Source organism: Ursus americanus, chromosome 16, assembly GCF_024610735.1.
Source record: "Ursus americanus isolate L20-20 chromosome 16, mUrsAme1.1.p, whole genome shotgun sequence".
Classification (NCBI taxonomy): Eukaryota; Metazoa; Chordata; class Mammalia; order Carnivora; family Ursidae; genus Ursus; species Ursus americanus.
The window spans coordinates 59,743,952-59,767,407 of NC_142142.1; the positions used below are offsets into that span (position 1 = coordinate 59,743,952).

General features: G+C 38.8%; 1 protein-coding gene across 1 annotated transcript in view; it reads left to right on the top strand.

Moving 5' to 3' along the window:
- Nucleotides 1-23,456, top strand: part of GUCY1A2 (guanylate cyclase 1 soluble subunit alpha 2) — a 318,781-nt gene that overhangs the window by 200,828 nt on the left and 94,497 nt on the right. The window contains exon 6 of the mRNA XM_045797680.2: nt 13,491-13,634. Within this exon, the coding sequence (XP_045653636.1) occupies nt 13,491-13,634 (144 nt within the window). The remainder of the gene's footprint in view (nt 1-13,490; nt 13,635-23,456) is intronic.

Consider the following 23,456-nt stretch of genomic DNA (forward strand, 5'->3'; position numbering starts at 1 on the left):
GTCTGATGAGGAAGACAGTGTTTAATCACTGCTCAAAAAATATGTAATTATAAACTACCATAAGAATGACCGAGCAAAATTATATGGTGTTATGAGAGCCTGTGGTAGAGACACCTGATTTAGTCTAAGAGTTCAGGAAGGCATCCCTGAGAAGATGACCTTTAAGTAGAGATCTGAAGGCTGAGAAGGAGCTAACTGGGTAGAAAAGATGGTGGGAGTAGAGGGTTCCGTGCAGTGGGGTCAGGCTATGTAAAGGCTCTGAGTCAGAAAGGAACATGATGAAATTGGAACAGCTAAATGAAGATCACCATGGTCAAACTTAAATAATGCAAGAATAGCACAAGATAAAGACAGAGAGGTAGGTAGGCGCTAGAACCTATAGGTGTTTTTGCCATTTTAAGGATTTTGGTCTTATTCATCAGAACAAAGTGAAGTTACTGAAGTATTTTGAATAGAGGAGTGACACAAGTAGATTTGCTTCACAAAAATCAGTTTAAAAGTGGTGTGGGGTATAGATCGCAGGTGGAGAGTTAGTGAGCAAAAGCAGAACATAAAGATATTATGACCATCATTCAAGTGAGAAGTGGTGGTAGCATTCCTGGGGTGGTGGGTGTGTATGAGACGCTTGAGTCAGTGCTGGAAACCTGAAGGAAGTGGTTAATTTTGTCTACTTAATGGAAGTACTTCCATTAGTCATGCAAATCACCTGATCACCTGAATATGTTCTTGATTTGGCATTATGTAGGCTCAACCTGAGTTGATTGTTAACAATGACTTTGATTTTGAAAGGTAATTTATACATTATCTATATTGACCTAGCTCTTGATAGAGAAGTTTATAATACAATTTGATGCAGTCATAATTCTCTAAGCATGTACTATGCTAGCACTCTGTTAGCCCCTGCAGGACTTAAAAAGATAACCAAGATGTTATCCTTGCTTCAAAAGTAAATGACTTAGTAATCTAGACAGGGTGATAACAAAGAGATAACATACAGAGATGACTGCAGTGTAAGATATGCTGAAGCCAAGTTTTATTGAGTTTCTACAAAAAACAAAGATGACCTTCTGAAGGATTTGAAGGGTCAGAAAACATGTAGCATGAAAATGGACTGGGAAGCATGTGACACATTTGACTCCTGTAAGAGGGGTTGTGGAAAGCTTGTTTTCTAAACTAAATCTTGGAGGATAAAAGATAATAATTCCATTGATACTTGAGGCTATTAGGATTTAGGGAGATCAGATCATCTTCCTTCAAGAAACAAATTTATAATGACATATTTCCATTTGATTTGCTCATTGGGCTGCACTATTCACTTTAAAAAAAAAAAGACTTTATGGAGCAGCTTTAGGTTTACTATAAAATTGAGAGGAAGGTACAGAAATTTCCCATGTACTCCCTGTCCCTGTAGCCTTACCCATTATCAACATCACTCACCAGAACAGTACATTTTGACCAAGGATGAACTTACATTGGCATATCATGATCACCACCGTTCCACAGTTTGCCTTACAGTTCACTCTTGTATTGCACATTCTATGGGTTTGGGCAAATGTATAATGACATGTCTTCATCAGTATAGTATCATGCAGAGTGAACACTGCCTTAAAAATCCTCTGTGCTCCACCTCGTCAACCTTCTCCTTACCTGTCAGTCACCATCAGCCACTGATATTTTTACTGTCTCCATAGTGTTACCTTTCCAGAGTGTCACATAGTTGGAATCATGCAGATTCTTTTCAGATTGGCTTCTTCTACTTAGTAATATGCATTTAAGTCTCTGTGTCTTATTGTGGTTTAATCATTTCTTTTTATTGACGAATAATATTCCATTTCTGGATGTTTCACTCTTTATTTTTTTATTTACCTACTGAAGGACATTTTGGTTACTTCCAAGGTTTGGTAGTTATGAATAAAGCTGCTATAAACATCTGTGGGTAGGTTTTTGTGTGGGCATGAGTTTTCATTTCCTTCGGTAAACCCCAAGGACTGCGATTGCTGGATCAGTCGTATGGTATCAGTCATATAGTGTCTTTAGTTGTGTAAGAAACCATCAAAATGTCTTTCAAAGAGGCTTTAACATTTTGCGTTCCCAACAGCAATGAATGATTTCCTGTTGCTTCACATCCTCATCAGCATTTGGTGTTGTCAGTGTTCTGGATTTTGGCTCTTCTCAAAGGCGTGTAGTAGTGTCTCATTGTTCTAATTTGCATTTCTTTGGTGACCTATGATGTATCTTTTCATATGTTTATTTGCCATCTATAGATCTTCTTTGGTGAGTTGTCTATTAAGGTGTTTGGCTCATTTTTTTAAATTGGGTCATTTGTTTTCTTGTTGAGTTTTACGAGTCCTTTCTCACGTATGTCTTTTGCAAATATTTTATCCCAGTCTCTGGCTTGTCTTCTCATTTCTCTTGGTATTATCTTGTACAGAGCAGAAGGCTTTAATTTTAATGAAGTGCAATTTCAGCTTATGAGTTATTTCTTTCATAGATCATGTCTTTGGTGTTCTATCTAAAAAGGCCTCAGTCACCATCCCCAAGGTCATCTAGATTTTCTCCTATCTTCTAGGAGTTTTATAGTTTTCCAGTTTACATTTAGGTCTGTGATCCATTTTGAGTAAAGTTTTTGTGGAGTGTGTAAGTTCTGTGTCTCGATTCATTTTTTTGCATGTGGATGTCCGTTTGTTGGAAGACTGTCTTTGCTGCATTGTGTTACCCCCGCTGCTTTGCCAAAGATCAGTTGTCTATATTTATGGGAATCTACATCTGGATTCACTGTTGCGTTCCGCTGATGTATTTGTCTATTCCTTCACCAATATTATTGTGCCTTGATTACTATAGCTTTATTGTAAGTCTTGAAACTGTTTTTGTGACATCAACTCAACAATATTTAACACTTATTATGTGTTTATAAAAATATAGCAGGCATTCACTGTTCTCTTGGGACAGTGTTTAAAGTTCTGGCAAACTAGGAATCCCAGGAAAACTTTTCTTGAAAATAATAGACTCAGTAATTATTTTATAAAGATTGAATGGATGATTCCAAGTGTAACAGTAGCTCAGTGTAAACATGGTGGTGGGATGTACAGAAAGTTTGCAAAGACCTTTGAGTTATTCATTTTGATTGGAGCATAGAGTAAAGTAAAATGGTAGTGGGGGATTAAAGTGGAAAGTTGGGAGCCGTGTCATTGATGATCCTACAAGACAGACTACTGGACAGCAGAAAGAAATTTTCGGTTGCCCGCATCTAACTTGAAGAATTAGAAAGAAATTTTGACTGGGTATTTCAGTGTATTTTTCTTTGTTCACATGACCCAGTATTTGATAACTTATGTGGTAAACAACCTGGGGCCTGACGACAACATTTTCTACATGGTTGAGATTCCTGGGAAGAAAGTGGAGTTTACATTGGGATCTACTGAGCATTTTATCAGGAAAAGAGCTTTCTTTGATAGGCAGTCATTTGGAATCTATTTTCCCTCATTTGGGAGTAGTTCCCAGGCCAAATCACTGTTCTATTTATATCCATGACCTCCTTTCCAATGCTGTATCAGCTGAGCACTGTAGAGACATCCTTAAAAGAAGTAGTATTTGGGTCAGAAAATCAGCCAAAATGAATATAATTGGATTTTTTAAAGAATGAGGGATTTTTTGAAGTGGCTTTTTCAGTAAATCCTTAAAGTTGTTTCCATTTGAATTGCTAAACCATTATACACAATTGACTTGGATGTATTTAACTGAGCGCAACAAACTTTCTTTGGGTCGTTGAATACCTACTGTGCCAGATGACTCTCAGCATTTCGGGTGCGTTGGCTGGGTGGAGGGTATGTCTGGGCTAGGGGTTGTAGTTTAAAGTTCTGGCAGATGAGGAAATGTCTGGAGAAGTTTACTGCCCTGTGGACAGGGTAGAAGACAGAGCAGGCGTGTGTGGGATGGCGGGGGTTCAAGAGCAGGAGTGTGTGGGATGGCGGGGGTTCAAGAGCAGGAGTGTGTGGGATGGCGGGGGTTCAAGAGCAGGCGTGCGTGGGATGGCGGGGGTTCAAGAGCAGGAGTGCTTCCTTTCTTTCTTCCTTTCAAGAGCTCATTGGGTCTTGAAAAAAAAGTGAGTATCTGGGTGAGTATTGTAGTGTTTCTAGCTCACATAATATACCGGAAGTCTTCAAACTTCGGAAACCATCAAATATACCTGAGAGCATGTGAAAACGCAGGTAGTAGCTGGGCCTTATACGCGTATTTTGATTTAGTAGGTCTGGGTGTGAGGGTCTCATTTCGGGGACCTCATTTTTAACAAGTACCCTCTGGGTGATTTTTATGTAGGTGGTCTTGAGTTTTGCATTTAAAAACTTGGCAATTCCAACCTATAAATGTAGAAATTAGACACAATTTAAAGCATTCAATAAAACTCCTAAAGACCATCCTGCTACTTGCTAGGATTCAGGCATATAAAAAGTTAAATATCTAGTAGGGGGAGAATATAAACACTCTCTCTCTCTCTCTCTCACATACACCAACATGATACCGTGCTAGAGAGAGAAATTTATCCATTGGATATGCATGTGCCAGTTACAGTCCCAGAAGTAGGGAAAGAAAACTTGAAAGTGAGGGCTCCTTCTTGAGATAGACTTTGTTTGTCTAGTTTGCTGTGTTGGGAACGTGCCCTAAAAGCTGTGTACCCAGCGAGGCAGAAATAGTTTTTCTTCTTCTCTTTGTGAGACATCTTTCAAAATAATGAGCGTATCCATGAGGTTTTCAAGGCTTCAAAAGAGTAAATAAACCTGGTTTCAATCCACCCTCTGAGTCCGGATCTCCGAGGATAATCAGACTGTGACTTTAAAGCTATCCTGGGGAAAACAGCAGTCCACTGGTAGCAGTGACAGCGGACTTTAGGAGCGGATGACCTTTTATTTTCATGAGAGTGTGCAAAGAGTCGGTGTCTGTGTACGGAGACTCCTCTCTCTGAAGTGCCAGTCTGCTTAACGACTCTGCCAAACGAGGACTTTCAGTTCCCGGGTGACAAGGGGTAACATCGATAGAAAGTTAGAAATATTATGAGGTCACTTTAATGACTCATCACACCTTAGTTCTTGCCAATGACGGCACAAGGACCAGTACAGAGTGCTAGCCTTTGCAGCATTAACTCATTAATACATCAGAATAGTTTCCAGAATATCAACCTTTACCATCATAAAATAGGACCCTAAAATGAAGGTGCTCATATTGGATGACTGCAAGATTATTTACAAAAACTAAAAAGGACAGCTTGATAATTTTGCTTTCTGGTAATCATATTGTACAGGAAGGGGATTAATATGCGGTGGTGGATTCTCAATATAGTGTCTAATTAAATGCATATCTGAAGGAGGTGTAGGCTGCTTCTTGACCCCCCATCCCCGCCCCGTGGGAGATGGAGCCTCTTGTTGCTGAGTTGAAGTTACTGTTCTGTCTAATCCCAGGAAGTGGGACCAGTGGTGCCCCCTCCTTTAGAGCTGGGATGGCAGGGGTGTGACAATATCCAGGCTACCCCATCGTGCCAGCCATCACCCGTGAAGCCTCGGTTTTGTCCGGCACCTCTGGTCCCGGTGAGGACCTACTTACAGGAGGGGGGCTCCCCACCACACCCTGTTAATGTGAGGGGGAGTGCTGCAGAGACCTCGTTCACAGTGTCCTAGAGCTCTCAGGTGACGACTGAGGTATGCCCGCCTTCTCCATGGCAGCAGAAGCAAGTAGTGGATGAAAAGCTGGAGGAGAGACGGGAATGCTGGAGAAGGAAAGAGTAAAGGAGGACATAGAGGAGAAGATAAGGGAGTGATGTTCATGACAAGGGACTGGGATGGTGAAGGAAAATGAAGTAATAAGAAATGAAGGGAGTGGCAAGGCCCCAGCCCCTGAATGTGGTGTCTTCAAGGGCTTTCTTGAGTGTGGAGTAGGGACAGTGGGTGCTCAGGCTGACAGGACCTTCCTCCAGCTGGAGCCCAGGTTGGGGTGAATGCAGTGGCACTTGGGTGAGGCCACAAGATTCATCAACCAAAATATACCCGTGTTGTGGAACCCCGCCTTTTGAACCAACCCCCGCTAACAGCCATGCTTAAGGGCTGCAAAGCAGATTTGGTAAGGTTTATACCAATTACTGACAAAGGAGTTCAGACATCTTAGGACAGGCTACAAGTTCAAGGTCTTCTTTTGAACAGACTCTTACTGCAGAAACAAGGTGATCGTTAAAGAATACAATGAGGTCATATCTTCTGGACAAGTGTCATTTATCTCCATTCTAAACATAGGATCGGGACCCCACGCTCCACATCCTTCAGCTGTAGGAGTGGGACGTCACCTGCAGCTTCTTCAGCTTCTTCCCCTCAGGCTACAGCCTCCTGGAATCTGCCAGAATTGCTGTTATTACTAAAGGGGAGCTGTGGCCCAGTTCCTACAGAACTACCTACTATGTGTAGGGAAATCAGACTACTTTCTTCAGGGCAGCCCACAGAGATACTCAAGTTATCTGGGTACTAGTGTGAATCACCTTTGGAAGTTGTTCTTGCCCCCGATGACCTGCCATCAGTTATTGGACCTCTGCGTGGCCAGCAGTGATGTCTGCGTGCTGGCCTCTCTGCACCGCGGCACCGCCGTCATCGCATCACCGCTCCTTCAGCGCTCTCATCCACAGGATGAAGCTTTTCTGGACATGGCCATCGTTTTGTCTAAGCCGAGGAAGTGGTGCCGGAGACAGCAGTACCTTCGTCTACATTGCTTGAACCTTTCTTCGCGTCAGGGCCTTCCCACCTGCTCCTTTTTTTTTTTTTTTAAGAGATTTATTTACTTGAGAGAGAGCATGTGCATGAGCCCGGTGGGGGGGTGGGGAGGCAGAGGGAGAGGGAGAAGGAAACTCCCCACTGAGCAGGGAGAGTGATGCGGGGCTCAATCCCAGGACCCTGAGATCGTGACCTGAGCCAAAGGCAGACACTTAACCCACTGAGCCACCTGCCTACTTCTAATGTAGGTACTTAAGAGTCATATTTAAGGGGGATCATTGCGTCTTCAAGAATGCCCAGCCTCAAGAACAGTGAAAGCTGGGTTCATGTTTAATGTCTGTGGCAAGTTGCTCATATTCCAGGGATAATTCCATGGTCCTAAAACCTCTGGTTGGGGACTACCACCAGAATTTTCCATCTTTGGCCAGGAGCCCCTTTCACCACACTGCTGAGTATCTGGGAAACCAGGGGCATAAACAGTGGAGAGCTGCTGGGCTGTATGAGGCTAAGGGCAAAATGTACGGGACCTCTAAATCTACCCAAATCCAAAGTTTTTCTTGATTTTTTGCTACTGATAAGTCTTCATGAAGGCCTGTTCCATGCTTTGCCTTTTCTGGCCAGCCTTTTGGATACTCTGTGTCCAGACGACCAGCAAACCCATTGTCTGGTTTCTATGTGACAGGGACCTTCAGAATGTGCTGTGGACTCAGGCTTCCTACCAATCACTGGAGAACTCCTCCGTCTAGTCCCCTTTCACTGTCGTTTAGGAACGATACCTGATGACAGGTGATGGGGCTGACGGCTGGATCCATGCCCTCAGCAAGGGTGAATAGGCTCTCCTCTCTGGGAATCATGTTCTTAGCCACAGCCAATGAGCCCATGAAGAATGTGGCATGTTTCTTAGCCCCCTTTCACCCATGTGACATGACAGGGTGAGCAAGTGCTCTGTGAGATCAGGAGAGAAGAGATGTGTTTCATTTGTAGACTTCTTCTGTCTGCCTACACCTCATCCCAACACCTCTCTTCTCTTCTCTGTCTCACCTTTTGTCTTCATCTGTTTGTTTTTAATGACTTTAGAGACCAAAAACAGCAAATAACTAGGCGGCAGACTTTCCCATTTGCTTGTCCTCTTGATGCTGTCTACAGGGAGAGAGGGAGGTTGTCCAGTAAGATAGGCTCTCAGAGCTCCATGACTCTGTCTTAGAAAGGTCAGGAGAAGACAGACCCAGGACTGGGGGATTGAAGGACTGAGGTGAGTGTGAGTCCTGTGGGACAGGGATTGTTCATTGCACACTGCTGCCTCCTCACTGTGCCCAGATTCCCAGGAAACCTCGTAGATATTTCATGAGCATTAGCCTGGAGGGGAGGGTAAAGAATGTTACCGGAGTGAGATTCTATTAGGAACTAAAGTAAATTCTTTTAAATGATTACTTTAAAATAAAAATAAAGTCAATAAAAAGGACAAGTGTGCAGTTCTAAGAAGTTTATCTATATCACCTTTATTCTGGAATAATGTGAGGACTTTTACTATAAAGGATTGAAAAGATGATAATCCAGAATGGGTAAATTTCTTAGGATATAAAAGCATCTATAATAATGCATGGGGCAACAGTCGTACATAATATTTTTAGTGCCTAAGCCTCCTCTTCTATGTTCAGAAAAGGAAGCAAGGACTATCTTTTCCATCTCCATGACTAGGTTAGCCATCTTTAGTCTTCTCTAATGTCGTTCAAGAACAGGTTGGAGACATCAAAAATAACAGAGATGCATTATTTTAGACGGTGTCTGTTGTATTTAAGATCTTATTTAAAAAACACCAAGTCAGTTGTAAAGGAATTCAGAACGTAGTCAACTTTTCAGACAGGTTTTTGTTTTTGTCTATTTAGTATGTTAACCATGTCCACCTGTTTGGTTTAACTCAAGGAAACACCTCAGGAGCAAATATAATGGATGTATAACGTTTTCACTTTTTCTGCTCCCTGTGAAGCAAAACCAACTAATGTTTTTGAAGGGAATCCACTCAAATTTGCACATATACTTAATTCTGCTAAACTTCCACAGACTTGAATTAGATGAAGGGAGAGGAGAAGAATAGGACTGTTGTGGAAAGGTGTATTACTAAGGTGGTAGCATTTTTGTAGAGATTTTCAGGTTAAGATACTGAATATATCTGTAAGGAAAGAAAAACATCATAGAGATCTATTACCTGCACTTTACAGACATCTAGATGTTTGAAAAATTTTAAGCCATTACCTATTCATTCATGTACTTGTACTACTCACCAAATATTTCTGGCTCGTGTCTGGGCACAAGGGTGGTTGAGTTTTCCCATCCCCTTCACATTAAGCATGGCCCGTGTGACTTGCTTCGGTGAATGAATCTTGAGAAGCTCTGTGTTACCCCTGGGAGAAAGCTGCACGAGCTAGTGCACAGTTGGTCAGAACCTGTCTTTCCCTTCATGGGAACCAGCCCCAGGTGGGGAGGTTCTGTTAGCCTCGTTCCTAGAGTGAAGAGACTTGGCACCGTGTTTCTCCCTCGTCCTCCAATCCTTTAACCCACATGAATTCATAGCATGAATAAAAAATAAGCCTTTGTTATTTTAGGGCATGCAGATTTGGAAGTTATATTGTTATTGCAACATAATCTAGCCTGGCATGATGGAGCCATCTTTTAGGTTTTTTCTATATGTTGGGTATTTATTAAGAGAATTGCACATCTTGATATGGGCCATTATTTTTTGATGTTTGTGTTTTGCTTAGTTCTTGATCCTATTGTTTCTGAGAGTTAAACTGACTTCAAATATTTGGGAACTAAGTAGTATAAAAGCTTGCATGATCAATATAGATTTTAATGTGAATTTATCCTTTTGCGTACACATTCATCTTGCGCTTTATTGGATTCCTGTGTCATATCCGTTGGTAACTTATTGGTGCATCTTCTCCGTGCTACTACATTACACTTTGCTAAAAGAGAAAGTGCAACATATAACTCACCTGTATTCTTATGGCACAAATTCTAGAAATACACATTTCGTGGAACTCAATAAACTTTTGCTGAAATGATAATGAGGATGATACTGACTGAGGAAGAGGAGGAGAGGGATTTCAAGAAGTGGTCATGCTCCAGAAACATGCGTGTTCACAGGGACTGTAAAGGAGTTTGTTTATACAAATAATTTATTGCCTGTGCCTTCTGGTATCTGAAAATCAGAAGTTAGTTTCAGAGCACATAGCTCATAGCATGTGGTGTATGTACATAATGGAATATTACTCAGCTATGAAAAAGAACAAAATCTGGCATCTGCAATGACATGAATGGCGCTAAAGAGTATAATGCCTAACAAAATAAGTCAGTCAGAGAAAGGCAGACACCATATGACTTCACTCAGATGTGGAATTGAAGAAACAAAACAAGTGAGCCGAGGGGAAAAAGAGAGAGAGAGACAAACCAAGAAACAGACTCTTAGCTACAGAGAACACACTGATGGTGACCGAAGGGGAGGTCGGTGGGGGATGGGAAAACAGGTGATGGGGATTAAAGAGTGCACCTGTCGTGATGAGCACTGGGTGATGTATGGAAGTGTTGAATCACTATATTGTACACCTGAAACAATATTACACTGTCTGCTAACTGGCATTTATGTAAAAACTTAAAAAAAATAGAAGTGTATAGAAATACATAAGGATTAGTAGAGGTCATTGTGTTTCGAGGGGGAAAATGGTAAATTGACACATTTTAGACATTTATGATTTACTGGATGTCTTTCTCAGTGGGAATTCTCTGGGGGAAGTATGTTTCAGGCTTTGGAGTAAAACTTTGCTGACTCACACTGCATTGTCTTTCTTTTCTTACCCTATGATTTTATTTCCATTTTTCTGGTGCAAGAAAACAGGTCTTGAAGTAAAAATGTTGAAATTCATGATAGATCTGAGGGTATCAGAACAATTTTTGATGCATATTTCCTGATAAGATTTTGGTGATCACATGAACTTTTTGGCATTCCTAGTCTCGTGAGCTTAGTGTTCTCTTCATATTCCCTAAATTAGCACTCTCCGAATTTAATTCAGTACATCTTTTTAATACTATATTGTTAGAATGCATTCAGCATGAAATGTAATTATGGCTATTAAAGATTTAATAGCATATTTTGTAAGTTTGGCTGTATTTATGATAGAAGCATCTCTAGTCATTCATAGGCAATTTTTTCTGCACACATGTACATGGTGCTCATGAAATGAATGGTGAAAATGAACACACAATTAGAATGACTTATTAAAATCATGATAAACATGGTTGATTTTATTTGTTCATATGGTAGATGTTTATTAAATAGCTATATTTTAGACACCATGATAAGCATTATGAACATAGAGATGAAAAAATCATGGTCCCATTCTTAAAGAGCTGACATCACAGTTGGGGATACATCTTGATTATAACCTATGATGAAAGCCTGTAGCAAAGAGGTATGAAAAGTGCTGTTGAAACAGAACAGAAAAATGGTTAGTTCTGCTAAAAACCAATGGAAGGGCCATGGAACATTTCTAGAAAAGGTGACATTGGATTTGGACATTTAATATGATATTTCGTTACTTTACTCTAGTTGAAATATTAGAATTACTGGGCGCCTGGGTGGCTCAGTTGGTTAAGCGTCTGCCTTCGGCTCAGATCATGATGCCAGGATCCTGGGATCGAGTTCCGTGTCGAGCTCCCCGCTCTCAGGAGAATCTGCTTCTCCCTCTGCCCCTCCCCTCACTCATTCAATCTCTCTCTCTCTGTGTCTCTCAGATAAATAAATAAAATCTTTAAAATAAAAAAAAATATTAGGATTATTGAGGGTTTTATCACCATATACTTTTTTAAAAAAAATTTGAGCGTAGTTGACACACAATGTTACATCAGTTTCAGGTGTACAGCTTAGTGATTTGACAAGTTTGTACATCACGCTGTGCTCAGCACAATGCGCCTACATTGCTGTCTGTCCCGTTACGTTGCTATTACAGTGTCATTGACTGTCTTCCTTATGCTGTTTTAATTCCTTTGACTTACTCATTCCACGACTGGAGGTTTCTATCTCCCACTCCCCTGCACCCATTTTACCCACCTCCCTCTGCCTCCCCTCTGACAACTAACAGTCCCCTGTATTTATAGTTCTGCTTCTGCTTTTTGTTTGTTTATTCATTTTTTAAGATTCCACTTAAGACTGGAATCATGTGGTGTTTGTCTTTCTCTGACAGACTTATTTCACTTAGCGTAAGACCCTCTAGGTCCATCCATGTTGTCTCAAATGGCACAGTCTCATCTTTTTTATGGCTGTGTAATATTCTGGGGTGTGTATATCCCGTGTTTTCTTTATCTGTTCATCTACCGACGGACACTTAGTTTGCTTCTCAGTCTTGACTGTTCTAAATAATGCTGCAATAAACATTCAGGTGCATATATCTTCTCAAGTCAGTGTTTTCCTTTTCCTTCAGTAAATACCCAGTAGTGGAATTATTGGATCATATGGTATTTCTATTTTTAATTTTTTGAGGATCCTCCATATTGTTTTCCACAGTGGCTGTGCCAATTTACATCCCCACCAACAGCGTATGAGGGTTCCTCTTTCTCCACACCCTCACCAATACTTGTTACTACTTGTCTTTTTGATTTTGGCCATTCTGACAGGTGTAGGTGATGTCTTGTTGTGGTTTTGATTTGGATTTCCCTGACGATGAGTGATGCTGAGCATGTTTTCATGGGTCTGTTGACCATCTGTATGTTTTGTTTGGGAAAGTGTTTATTCTGGTCCTCTGCCGATTTTTTTTTTTAAAGATTTTATTTATTTATTCGACAGAGATAGAGACAGCCAGCGAGAGAGGGAACACAAGCAGGGGGAGTGGGAGAGGAAGAAGCAGGCTCATAGCAGAAGAGCCTGATGTGGGGCTCGATCCCAGATTGCCGGGATCACGCCCTGAGCCGAAGGCAGACACTTAACTGCTGTGCCACCCAGGCGCCCCCCCTCTGCCGATTTTTAACTGGATTATTTGGGTTCTTTAGTGTTCAGTTCTATGAGTTCCTTATATTTTTTTGGATATTAACCCCTGATTAGTTATATCACTTGCAAATTATCCAAAGTATACCCCCGTATACTTAGAGAACTTTCCCCTGAATGTAAGTTGTGCCTAGTTTTTATACCATGCTATATGCTTTGGAAATTTGAAGATTTTAGCCTGGGGTAAATACTTAAAGTAGTTAACAAAAGCGGTGGCTATTTAGAATGGAATGGATGCTGACAATACAATTAGAACAGGGTCTGAAAAGACTCTGATGGTGTCTGTTAGCTCTTTAATTGTAAGATTATGGGTGAGTTTCTGCACATCAGTCTCTCATCTCTCAAATATAACCAATATTGAAAGTTTGAAGGAAGCAAGAGGGTGGCTTTGTAAAAGGTCATTATTTGGAAATTGTTTAGGCAAAATACTGGCAGTTCTTTTTTTGTGGAGGATAATTGTTCTATATTCCGGTTGTTCCCAATTTCAATGATCATCTTTGGCGATAACGTTGATGAACAGCCCTAGAGTGTGATGTCGGTATTTGTGGCTGTTTGCAAACTCTGCTGTGATTACACTCAGTTGTCTAATTGCTTAATTTATTGATGTTTTGCTGACATGTTTTCAGCAACATTTGTGATTGCACATAACTAATCATTTCTCTTCTGGCTCATTATCATATGTTTGCATTTGATTTGTCTGATGGCTGCAGGTGGAAACAATAGGTGATGCGTACTGTGTTGCTGCAGGACTCCATAGGAAAAGCCTCTGCCATGCTAAGCCCATTGCTCTGATGGCCCTCAAGATGATGGAACTTTCAGAAGAGGTGCTGACACCTGATGGAAGACCAATTCAGGTAATCTTCTCTGTAGTTTGGTTTGAGTAGTAGCATACTTTTAACTGAGGGGGGCAGGAAATTCCATTCTGAGTTCTACTTATGGAACTTACACATTTAGATAAGTAGGTTACTCAAGAAGGATGAGCGTTGACTAGGGATAACTCATAAATCCAGGAAAAGAACAAATGGAATAAGGTCCAAATTGGGAAAATGTATGTGAAAGGCTCATTGCCATGGAGAAAAGAAAGAGCTAAAGGATTAGACCAAGGAAAAACTTGGCAGTGACCAACTCAACACTACCAAGCAAGGACGGTAGTGAGAATCAGAGTTGCAGAGATAATCCAAAAAGCATGAAACGAAGAGACAAGAAAATGGCGGATCTGAACAACTTCCTTCGGGTAATGTTCCTTACGAAGCCTCAGCACTGAGGGTTACTTATGCATTTTTTTTTTTTTTAACGTGGCAGAGCTTGAAGGTTGGAGCCCAGTAACTGAGGAGATTTAAAAATGGTAGAAAATTAGCTCCTGGTATGCTGTACTCTTTTTGATACTGATGGCTCTCTGCAATCTAAGATCTACCTCTAAGAATGGACGAGGTCACCTACCTATAGTCTTGCCAGGACCCAGTGGATCCCAGGAGTGTTAGTACTGTGAACTCTTATAAACCAGAAACTGTGTATTTGGAGAAGTAACCATGAATGTAAGGCGGCCCTTTTACAACAGCTCATCAAACTTGAGCTAAAAACATAGAGAAAAGAAAGCCTCAAAATGTGGTATGTTCCTAAATCTGGAGTTAATGGAAAATTAGATATTCTGAGTGTCCCTTCTTACTAAAATTATTAAAATGCTGTGTTAAAAAATTTTTAAAATATTTAACACTATTTAACATTTTTAAACCTATTGAGCACATCACTGAACTAATGAGAAAGAAAAAATGTGTCAGTTACATTATGTGTGTAAACTGACAAAATCTAAGTGGTGGATTTAAATTAATTGCTCCGTCAGGAGCATTGATAACAGGAAACTAGGAAATACTACTTCTTTCTGGAAGATGTCAACGTCAATCACATCTTCAAAGAATTTCCACCGGGAAATGAGGAATGAATGGCTAATACTAAAAAAAAAAACAAAACCCACACACAAACTCCCCCCCCCCCAAAAAAACCCTGAACCCACGCATTTACATAAGAAATCAAAGTATTATTGGTGAGAACTGATGGGAATAGTAAGAAAAACAGTGAAGTGTTGTCAGATATCAAAATTTTCAGATGGAATCAAAATGACAATGTTTGTTATAATTAAATAAGAAGTTTAATAATGTGAGGCAGGGACGGCAGATATGAAAAAGAACCAGAGAACTCCTAAGCCAGCAACATAATACTTCAGACAGAAAATGGTCAGTGGATGAGTTTAAAAGCAGATCAGATACAGCTGAAGGAAAAGTTAGTACACTGAAAGTTAGAACTAAAGAAATTACCCATAATTAGGTCCAGAGAGTTAAAAATGTGGAAATAAGAATATGGTAATGTAAGATATAAAGTATGTGGGAGGTATAGAGGACAGAGTGTGGAAATGTATGTTCAGTTGGGCTTCCAAATGTAGGTACAGAGGGAATGCATAAAAGGGATTTTTTTTTCTGTAACAATGAAAAGACATTAATCAGTTCTCAGACACAGTAATCCTAAGGGATTCTATGAAGGTAAATCATAGGAATTCAAAACTAAACATGTCTTGATAATGCTATAGTGCGTCAGAGCAAAGGGGGAGTGGCTAAGTGACAAAGGTGATAAGTGGGGAAAGTTGGGGACAACTGGTTATGCACATGGACAAATTATTAAAACTGGATCTCTACTTCATGCGTCTGCACATAAAGTAATCCCAGCTGGGTTAAGTGTGAAGGGCCATACTATGAAACGATAAATCTATAATTTGGAGTTTTAAACTTAGTGGAAGGAACAATTTTTTTTTTGTAAACCAGTCAAATCAAAAATTATCAAACCATAAAGGAAAATAGATGTAAATTTTACCAAGTTAAAACCTTCCGTTTATCAAATAACACCTATAAAGAGTAAAAATCACAGACGAGGAGGATGGTTTTGCAACACATTTAACCATTAAAAGTATCTTTGGTTAACCTCATGAGTAACCAGCTGAATACATACTGATAGCACTGTGCTCCAGGTCTCCCACCTATTGGTTTGGTCCAGCTTTGAAACTCGGACCGCACCACTGTTAGTGACGACCTAGGGCAGCAGGAAATCACATACAGCTGGTGGCAATGTAAATGGTCCAGTGTCCTTGGCGTTCACCGGTAAAGTTGAATTTGTACCTGGCTTACAACCCAGGAATCCCTCCCCTAGATGTTTGCCCAGGGAAGTATTTGTGCAGGTGTAGCAAAAGTCACAAGAGTATTCACAACAATACTTTGATAAGTGCCTCGAACTGGAAATAAATCAAATAACCATCTGATAGAATAGATTAACTATGATAGATTTATACCGTGGTATAACACACGGTTGGGAAAATGAATGACTTTAGCTACTGACATCTGCACAGGTGGATGTCAAAAACATAATAGTGAGCAAAAGAAGCAAGTCATAAAAGGCTGCTGTAGTATTATTCCATATAATTAATTATTCCATTAATTTAATTATCCAATTAATAAACTGGGGAAATTGAAACAATAGGTCATTTAGAAATATCTGCATTGATGGGAAAAGTGTAAAGAAAAAAAGGGAATGGTTAATATAAATTCAAAGTGGTGCTTCACTCCAAGGAGAGGAAGAAGATGGTGGGAAGAGGGAGGATGAAATCAGGAAAGTGCGGGGGGGGGGGGGGGCAGGGGGGGACCGTAGAGGACAGAATGACTCCTTTTACTGCTATTATGTGTACATAATACATTTACATTTGGCAATTTTAAGATGTGGAAGAAGAAGGAGTTTTCTAACCACTCCTATCAATAGTGAAAATAAGATAGCATGGAGAGTTAAAAAAGAAAAACTTTAAGTCCCCTCAGGACGTAATTATCAAGTTATTCAGGTATGTGCCTGACACTTCTCCAGCTGCCTGAGTTCTGCTGCAAACTGCAAATATACATGGTCCAGATCGAATTCCTATCAGTTCTTAAATTTTCAAGTCTACTCGCTGGGCAGTCTTCTCGTTTGGGGTTGTTTTTCTATGTTGGATTTTCTTTTATAGGAGATAGAAGGTTTGTACTGATTCAGCCCTGTCAAACCAAACTTAAATTACCATAGAAAAAAAACCAGGGAATTGTGTTTTCGCATGGGCCCGTCCGTGTTTTCATTTGCGGGATATAACATGACTCTGTCTTATGAATCAGATAGTCTTATTAAATCAGAAGAGGAAATGTCTATAAAGATTTAATAAGAATGCAGAGAGAATTCAAAATCATAAAACCACCTTAATAATTTCAGCTTCATTACTAATTCCTATTATTTGCGTGGTTTGGGATTGTTTTTGGCATATTAATTTGACTTTGAATTGGCTTCTAACTTGGTACCATGGGAACATTTCTAGACTTATTGAGAGAATCTTTTATTAAAAACACTTGGGTGTGCAATAGGGTTATTATGTGATCAGCTGACTGTTTACTTCAAACTGTGTAAGTTTTAGGCTGTTTAAAATTTAAGCTATTTGAGCTGTGATAATTTTCAAAAGAAAACTCCCCCCAACCTCTCATATTTTGAAAAATAAATTGATAATGTTTATATGACTTTATAAACCTTCCAGGCACCCCTCGTGATAGGAAATAGGTACCTGAATTATCAGTTATAATTGCCTGCAAATGATTGTTAATGTCCTTGAATCACTAATTGTAAAATTGAGTTAACTTAAAAATTTTTTAAAGTAACAAAAGAACATAATTTCATTTACTCACTTTATAATAAGCAAATTCGTTTTTATAAATGATGAAATTCAGAGGCTAGTTATAGATTGTATCTACAAAGCATACACAAACATGGTCTATTTATGTAACAGACCTGAAAAATCAGCCAAAATGACTTTAATTAAGACTGCTTTTAAAAATAATGATTAGAATGTTTAACACTTTCTCAATACAATGTTTATTCTACTGGCTGAATTTATAGAAATATCAGCATTATGCATATTCCATTTTTCCCCTCCCTAGAGGAAATCTGATTTTCTTACATCTTCAACAGTAGACACTTGAAGAAAAGTAATATCAAATTTGTATTCTTGCTCCTTTGTGCTAGCCATATTGTGATTTCACTAGAAAATGGTATGATTTCATGCAGTTCTTTAACCTTGGGCTCCTAATCTTACCAAAGTATTTTGAATAGTTTTTAATGCTGAAAGGCTAACTTTTGCTAATAATTTAACCACTCTTTAATGAAAATAACAAAATGTGTATTATTTCCTCTGCTTTATTCTGTGAAAATAAAAATATTGATAGGGAAACAGAAGCTGAGCTGAGAACTGACTAGGGAATGTGATTAAATATATATTGGAAAGATAAGTAGCATTTTCATGATTTAAGGCTTTTGAAGAAGATTGAGTAAGTGTGCCCAAATATCTAAGTTTTACTTCAGGACTTCAGTCTTTAAAAAATATTTTCATTGAATTTTATCACACAGGCACACAAATTCAAATTTGCTTCATCAGTTTAGAGAACAGTACATTTTATATAATGAGGCAATTATACAGCGATGGTGAAGGAGAATTAAAAAAAAACAATGTATAATCATGTTGTAATACTAATGTGCTTAGCAATCTTAATTGCAAATCAGGGAAACACTGTGAATCTTTTCTAACCGCATAGTCCAAAGGCAGGAATATTAACACACAATTTACATATCCTTACAATTTGCATGTAATACATTAAATTGTAGCTCCTTTAAGCTTCAATTTAGTCTTCTAATGAGCTTACAGGATTTTTTGAGATTATGAAATAATTATTCTCCAATTAATTTTTAAATACTTGTTATTTATAAAGGAAACCTGATGTTGTTACTTTAATATTTGGAGGGATTTGTTCTTTGCAAATATTGAGGTATTAAATGAACCCCATGAGAATATGACCCAAGATTGTATTTAGAAAAAAAGAAAAACTAATTGATAATTGTTTATGGATAAAATTCAAATTCGTACTTTTACCCTGAAGTATGTATACTTACCTGAAATGTTCTATCTCTAGAATTTAAACCTAAGGGGTCAGAAAGAACTATTTGGGCATTATATGAACTCACTGTTAAGACACTGAGCCCAGCTATTCTCACATCCCATGTTTATCCAGAAGACACATTTGAAATTACTTTTAATCTTTTAGGTAATGCAAATAGTTGTAATTTTAGTAAATTACTATTTTATTGTAGCAATAATATACAAAATTACTATAATATTACTGGTGAAATTTATGGCTTAATATATTTTCTAATCTGTTCTGTATAGTGAATTTATTTGTTACTAGAAAGGTGTTTCTTTTTTTTATAAAGAATATGTTTTAAGTGTTCACTGAGAGTTTACCAGTACACGAGATGATAATAGGTTCTCCTCTGTAGTTTACTTCTGTTTAATTACTAGAGTATGGAGTCTATATATTCTGTCCAGATCTTCTCACTAGTACTCCCCTCAGTTGGTTATGAAAATCATCCATTAAACCCATCCACTTGGTACTTAATGTGATAGCAGTTGATAGTTTTTTAAGTTTCCATTCATCCGACAAAAATTTTCATACTGTTTTTACTTTTCCTTGACTGTGTCAACCGTAATTAATTTTAAATCCTTTGCTTGATAAATCCCTTCTCTAGATTCTTGTCGTCTAGTATATGATCTGTCCTTTCACTTCATTTTTGGTCATGTTGCGTCTGTGTGCCTAATTATCGTTATTTTTTTGTTTGTGTGCTAGAGATTGTGTATAAAAATATTATAGAAATAATTCCCCTCCTGTAGGGAAATTTTGTGTTCTTCCAGTGGGAGAAATTGTAGGAGCTCTAGCGATCAGGGATCAGATGATTTAATGCTGGGATTCATTCTCTGGGGGGGCCAGTTTCAGATTCACCTTGTCTTTCTCGCATCACCCTTATACCTTTGGTGCGGCTGTCAAGGTCTCATCTCAGAGTCTGGAGGGTTTACTAAGGCTTCCCCCTTTGGCAGTGCTCAGACTCCGGGTTTTGTCTCCATGGTTCTGTAAGTACTGTTCCGGTACCAAAGGTCCTGCTCAGCTCCTTCACCCTTCTGAAGTCAGAAGATGCCTGCGGTGCACAGACACCTTCAGATTCAGCACTCACTTCTCCTTGACGTTCATTTTCCTCCCGATCCTGGTGTAATATTTTTTCATTGCCTTGTGAGCGGACCTACAGAAGGGTGCTCAAATTATATAATCTGCTCTTACTAGAAATAGAAGTTCAAAGTCATGTACATTTTTATAAGAGTTTTATTTTACTAATAATGATTCATCCTCACTAATCTACATTTGTGCCTATTTCCGACCCAAGTCACAGATGACATTATCTTTAAATAGAAAAGACAAAAACATCTAACTGTATTTCAACTAGCTACCACAGAGCAACAATAAACAAACATCTATTGAAACACTTAACCGGGAGCCAGGCAGCCCTGAGCCAAGCCCTTGCCATGTGAGAGCTCTTCGGAGTCTCACAAATCTAGGAGGACTGTGTTGCTATTCTTTCCATTTTACGGTTGAAGAAAAGAATAAAAAAATTAGCCCGCGCTCCTAATTACTGCACTCTATAGACTTATTAAATAGAAGTGGGGTAAATAAATTTCAAATTGTCAAATTTTTCTCACTGCTTGAGTGTTCCATTGCCTAATAAATTAGACTTTTCATGGCTCTAGTCAAGAAAATGTAAACTTATATTACATGTTCTTTCAAGGGAATGGAAACGAGTAATGTGTTTTACAGATATTCCATCCCAAATGATTAATTTTTAGAATTATAAAGTGAGAGAGGTAAATTCAGTGATGTGTGTGTGGGCGGGGATGGCGTGCATCCACCATTATCTCAGAAACTGGCATCACCAGCCAGACTGATTGGGCCAGTGCACTGCAGCCTTCTCTCCTGTTTACCTTCCCTTTGTTTATTGTGGATTTTAATGCAGAAGATCCATATTTCAAATTGTTATATTTACATTTTTTTCATAGCCTTTGAATTTAAAGGTTGTGTTTTATACTCTAATTAGTTATTTTTATGTATTGCACCAGAAATTTGTTTCCATCATAGAATTGCTCTTCTGGCTGATGCTGAGGTATTGAGCTGTCATAGGGCACATTTACTGCCTCCCGATCCTTCCATAAAATGTTGTCCTAATGATTTAATAGACATTATTTATGCGATGTGTACGGCAATGAGCTAGAATTCCCTTGTGAGTTGATTTTAGCTTTTATCTTTAATCATGATTGATTCTAACGTAATGTAATTAGACTGTTGATCACCTTTTCAGTCTGTGGAAAAAATAGTTTACGAGGCACACACTTTTGAAAGTGCTGGTCTTGCTGGAGAGTTCTGTTATGATTTTTGTCAAACAGATTTCCAAGCAGTCTTTTTGTGAAAGTATTTGCCTGATTTTGCTACGTGAAGAAAAATAGCGGTAATAAGTCTGAGAAAGGGAAAACAAAACCAAGCAATGAAGGGAGATCTAAATCGATTTGCATGAAACTGTGCATGAAAAATACAAAACTGCTTAGCTTGTGTTTGTGTACGAGTCTTCACACCTGCACGTTTTCAGAAGAGATATGCATTCTTCAGTGGAGGCGCAGTTTAAATGTTTTATAAAGTTACTCTGTTAGATAATATCACCGCGGGGTATGCATTCCTCAAGAAGTTATAATGTTTCATTTGCTTTAGCCTGTCGGCAGAGAGGGTCCCTCCCAGGAGTATTTGTACAATGTCTTAAGAGGAGGCTAAAAATTAGATTCGTAAAGGTATTCATTTTTATTTGATTCTCGTGTGGTATGTTTCAGAAGTGTGAAGCCTCCAAGTAGTTAGCTCATGTTTCTATTGATCTGAGTTTTATGTAAAGAGTAAGAATCTTTGTCTGCCAAGTCTTGCCCCTAAAAAGACATTAATTTGTGATTTTGCCAACCCATTTTGGGGGTAGGTTAGCCCATTGTGTTTTAGAATATGGTCTCTTTCTCTGGCATTATTGAACAAGAGAGCTTTTATCTTCTATTGCCAGTTTAACTTAATCTCTTTTAGAGTTAATTGGGACACGTACATATGCCAACACGAGCAACTCGAATCTTTTAATACCAAAATGATGTGAAAATAGCAAGATGGAATAATATGCAAGAGAGTAATGTGCTGTCTGCATGCTAACCATATTGTTAGGACTTATGTTTTTGGTTTATTATGCTGTCTTGAAATCTAATATCTAGCTCCAAATAAAAATTTAAAAATTATTTCAAAGTAATTTTTTCATTTTCCAAACTACAAAAGGGAAAATGACCTCTGCAAACTGACGCACAGAAGAGAGTCAAGATCACCTATAATTTACCAACAAACCATAGCCACATATTAAATTTTGTTGCATATTCTTAAAGGCTTTTTTTTTTCCTGTGAATATACAACGCATAGATATAGAGTTTACAGACTTGAAAAGTAGATTCTTTTAAAAGTCGAGTGGACTTCATTCAGCGAAGTGAAGTTAGGTGACTGCGTACCATAGACACACCTGCACCCTAACTACACGGCAGGCTTGGGAAGTCCAAGAAACATCTCGTATTGTTCTTAACTCACTTTGATTTTGCATTTTCCTGTTCTGACAGTTGAATTTTCAAGTCACAGAAAGACAACTCTTTAATCACCTGAGTTGCAAATGTGGTGAGAACAATTCAATGTCACGAGTGCTTTTAAAAATCTGTTATGCTTTGTGTTGATGTCATGTCAGGCATATGGTAATGGTCTGGGTCACCACTATCATATGCCTTATTTGGAATGTGGTTTCCTAGCAACTCTTGCTTTTTCCTAATGGCTGAATTGATTTCTGCACATTTGTCATGCTTCCTACTGCATCAGAAATTGTCACCTTGTGTGTAAATGTTACAACATCAAATTTACATGTAGATTCAATTCTAAGGAATTACTCTGCTTTATCACTTGCCTTTAATGTGCTCATTCAAAGGTTAATCCAACCATAAAAAATAGATTTAGTAAAACCTGATTAATTCAGATTGGACTCTTTGGGGAAATATGGTGATTTTGACTACAATGTCCGAAATACTTGCAAATAGTTCCTGGCGGGAGGCCTGACGATGTTGAAGAAACAGACTAATTCTGATGGTCAGATGACCGGGTAATCAGCAGGTTGGTAGGAACATAGGCCTGGACTCTGCTCTGAGTATCTCAGCGGCCTAAAGACTTTTTCTTTGGAGGCAGTTTGATGATTCTGAGTGGTTCTGGCTGGAGCGTTGCCAGGAGTGACTTTTACTCGAGTACGTGTTCAACAAGTGTTTTTTGAATAGTTACTATTTTCTAGACAACTGGCGAGGCATGAGGGATGCAAGGGCAATTAAACCAGATATGGCCCTGACCCTCTCAGAAATTACAGTCTATGAAACCAAAACCTATAAATGAACGACTTAGTTATCGAGTGGAAATAGACACGTGGATTTTTCTCAGTACTGTTTCCATCTTGAGTGAGACATTTTTGTTAGGTTCTTGAAAATATTTGGCAAAGACCTTAAATTATTTTTAGAATGTTAAAGATATTGTTGCTGTACATTCGGACCTACATTATTTTGGTGTCTTTGTAGATTTTGTATGTGTCTAGGGAAATATCTAGGGAAGTGGAGTGGAAAGATAAAACCAGGTATGTATGGTAGCTGAGTTCACAGCCTCTCT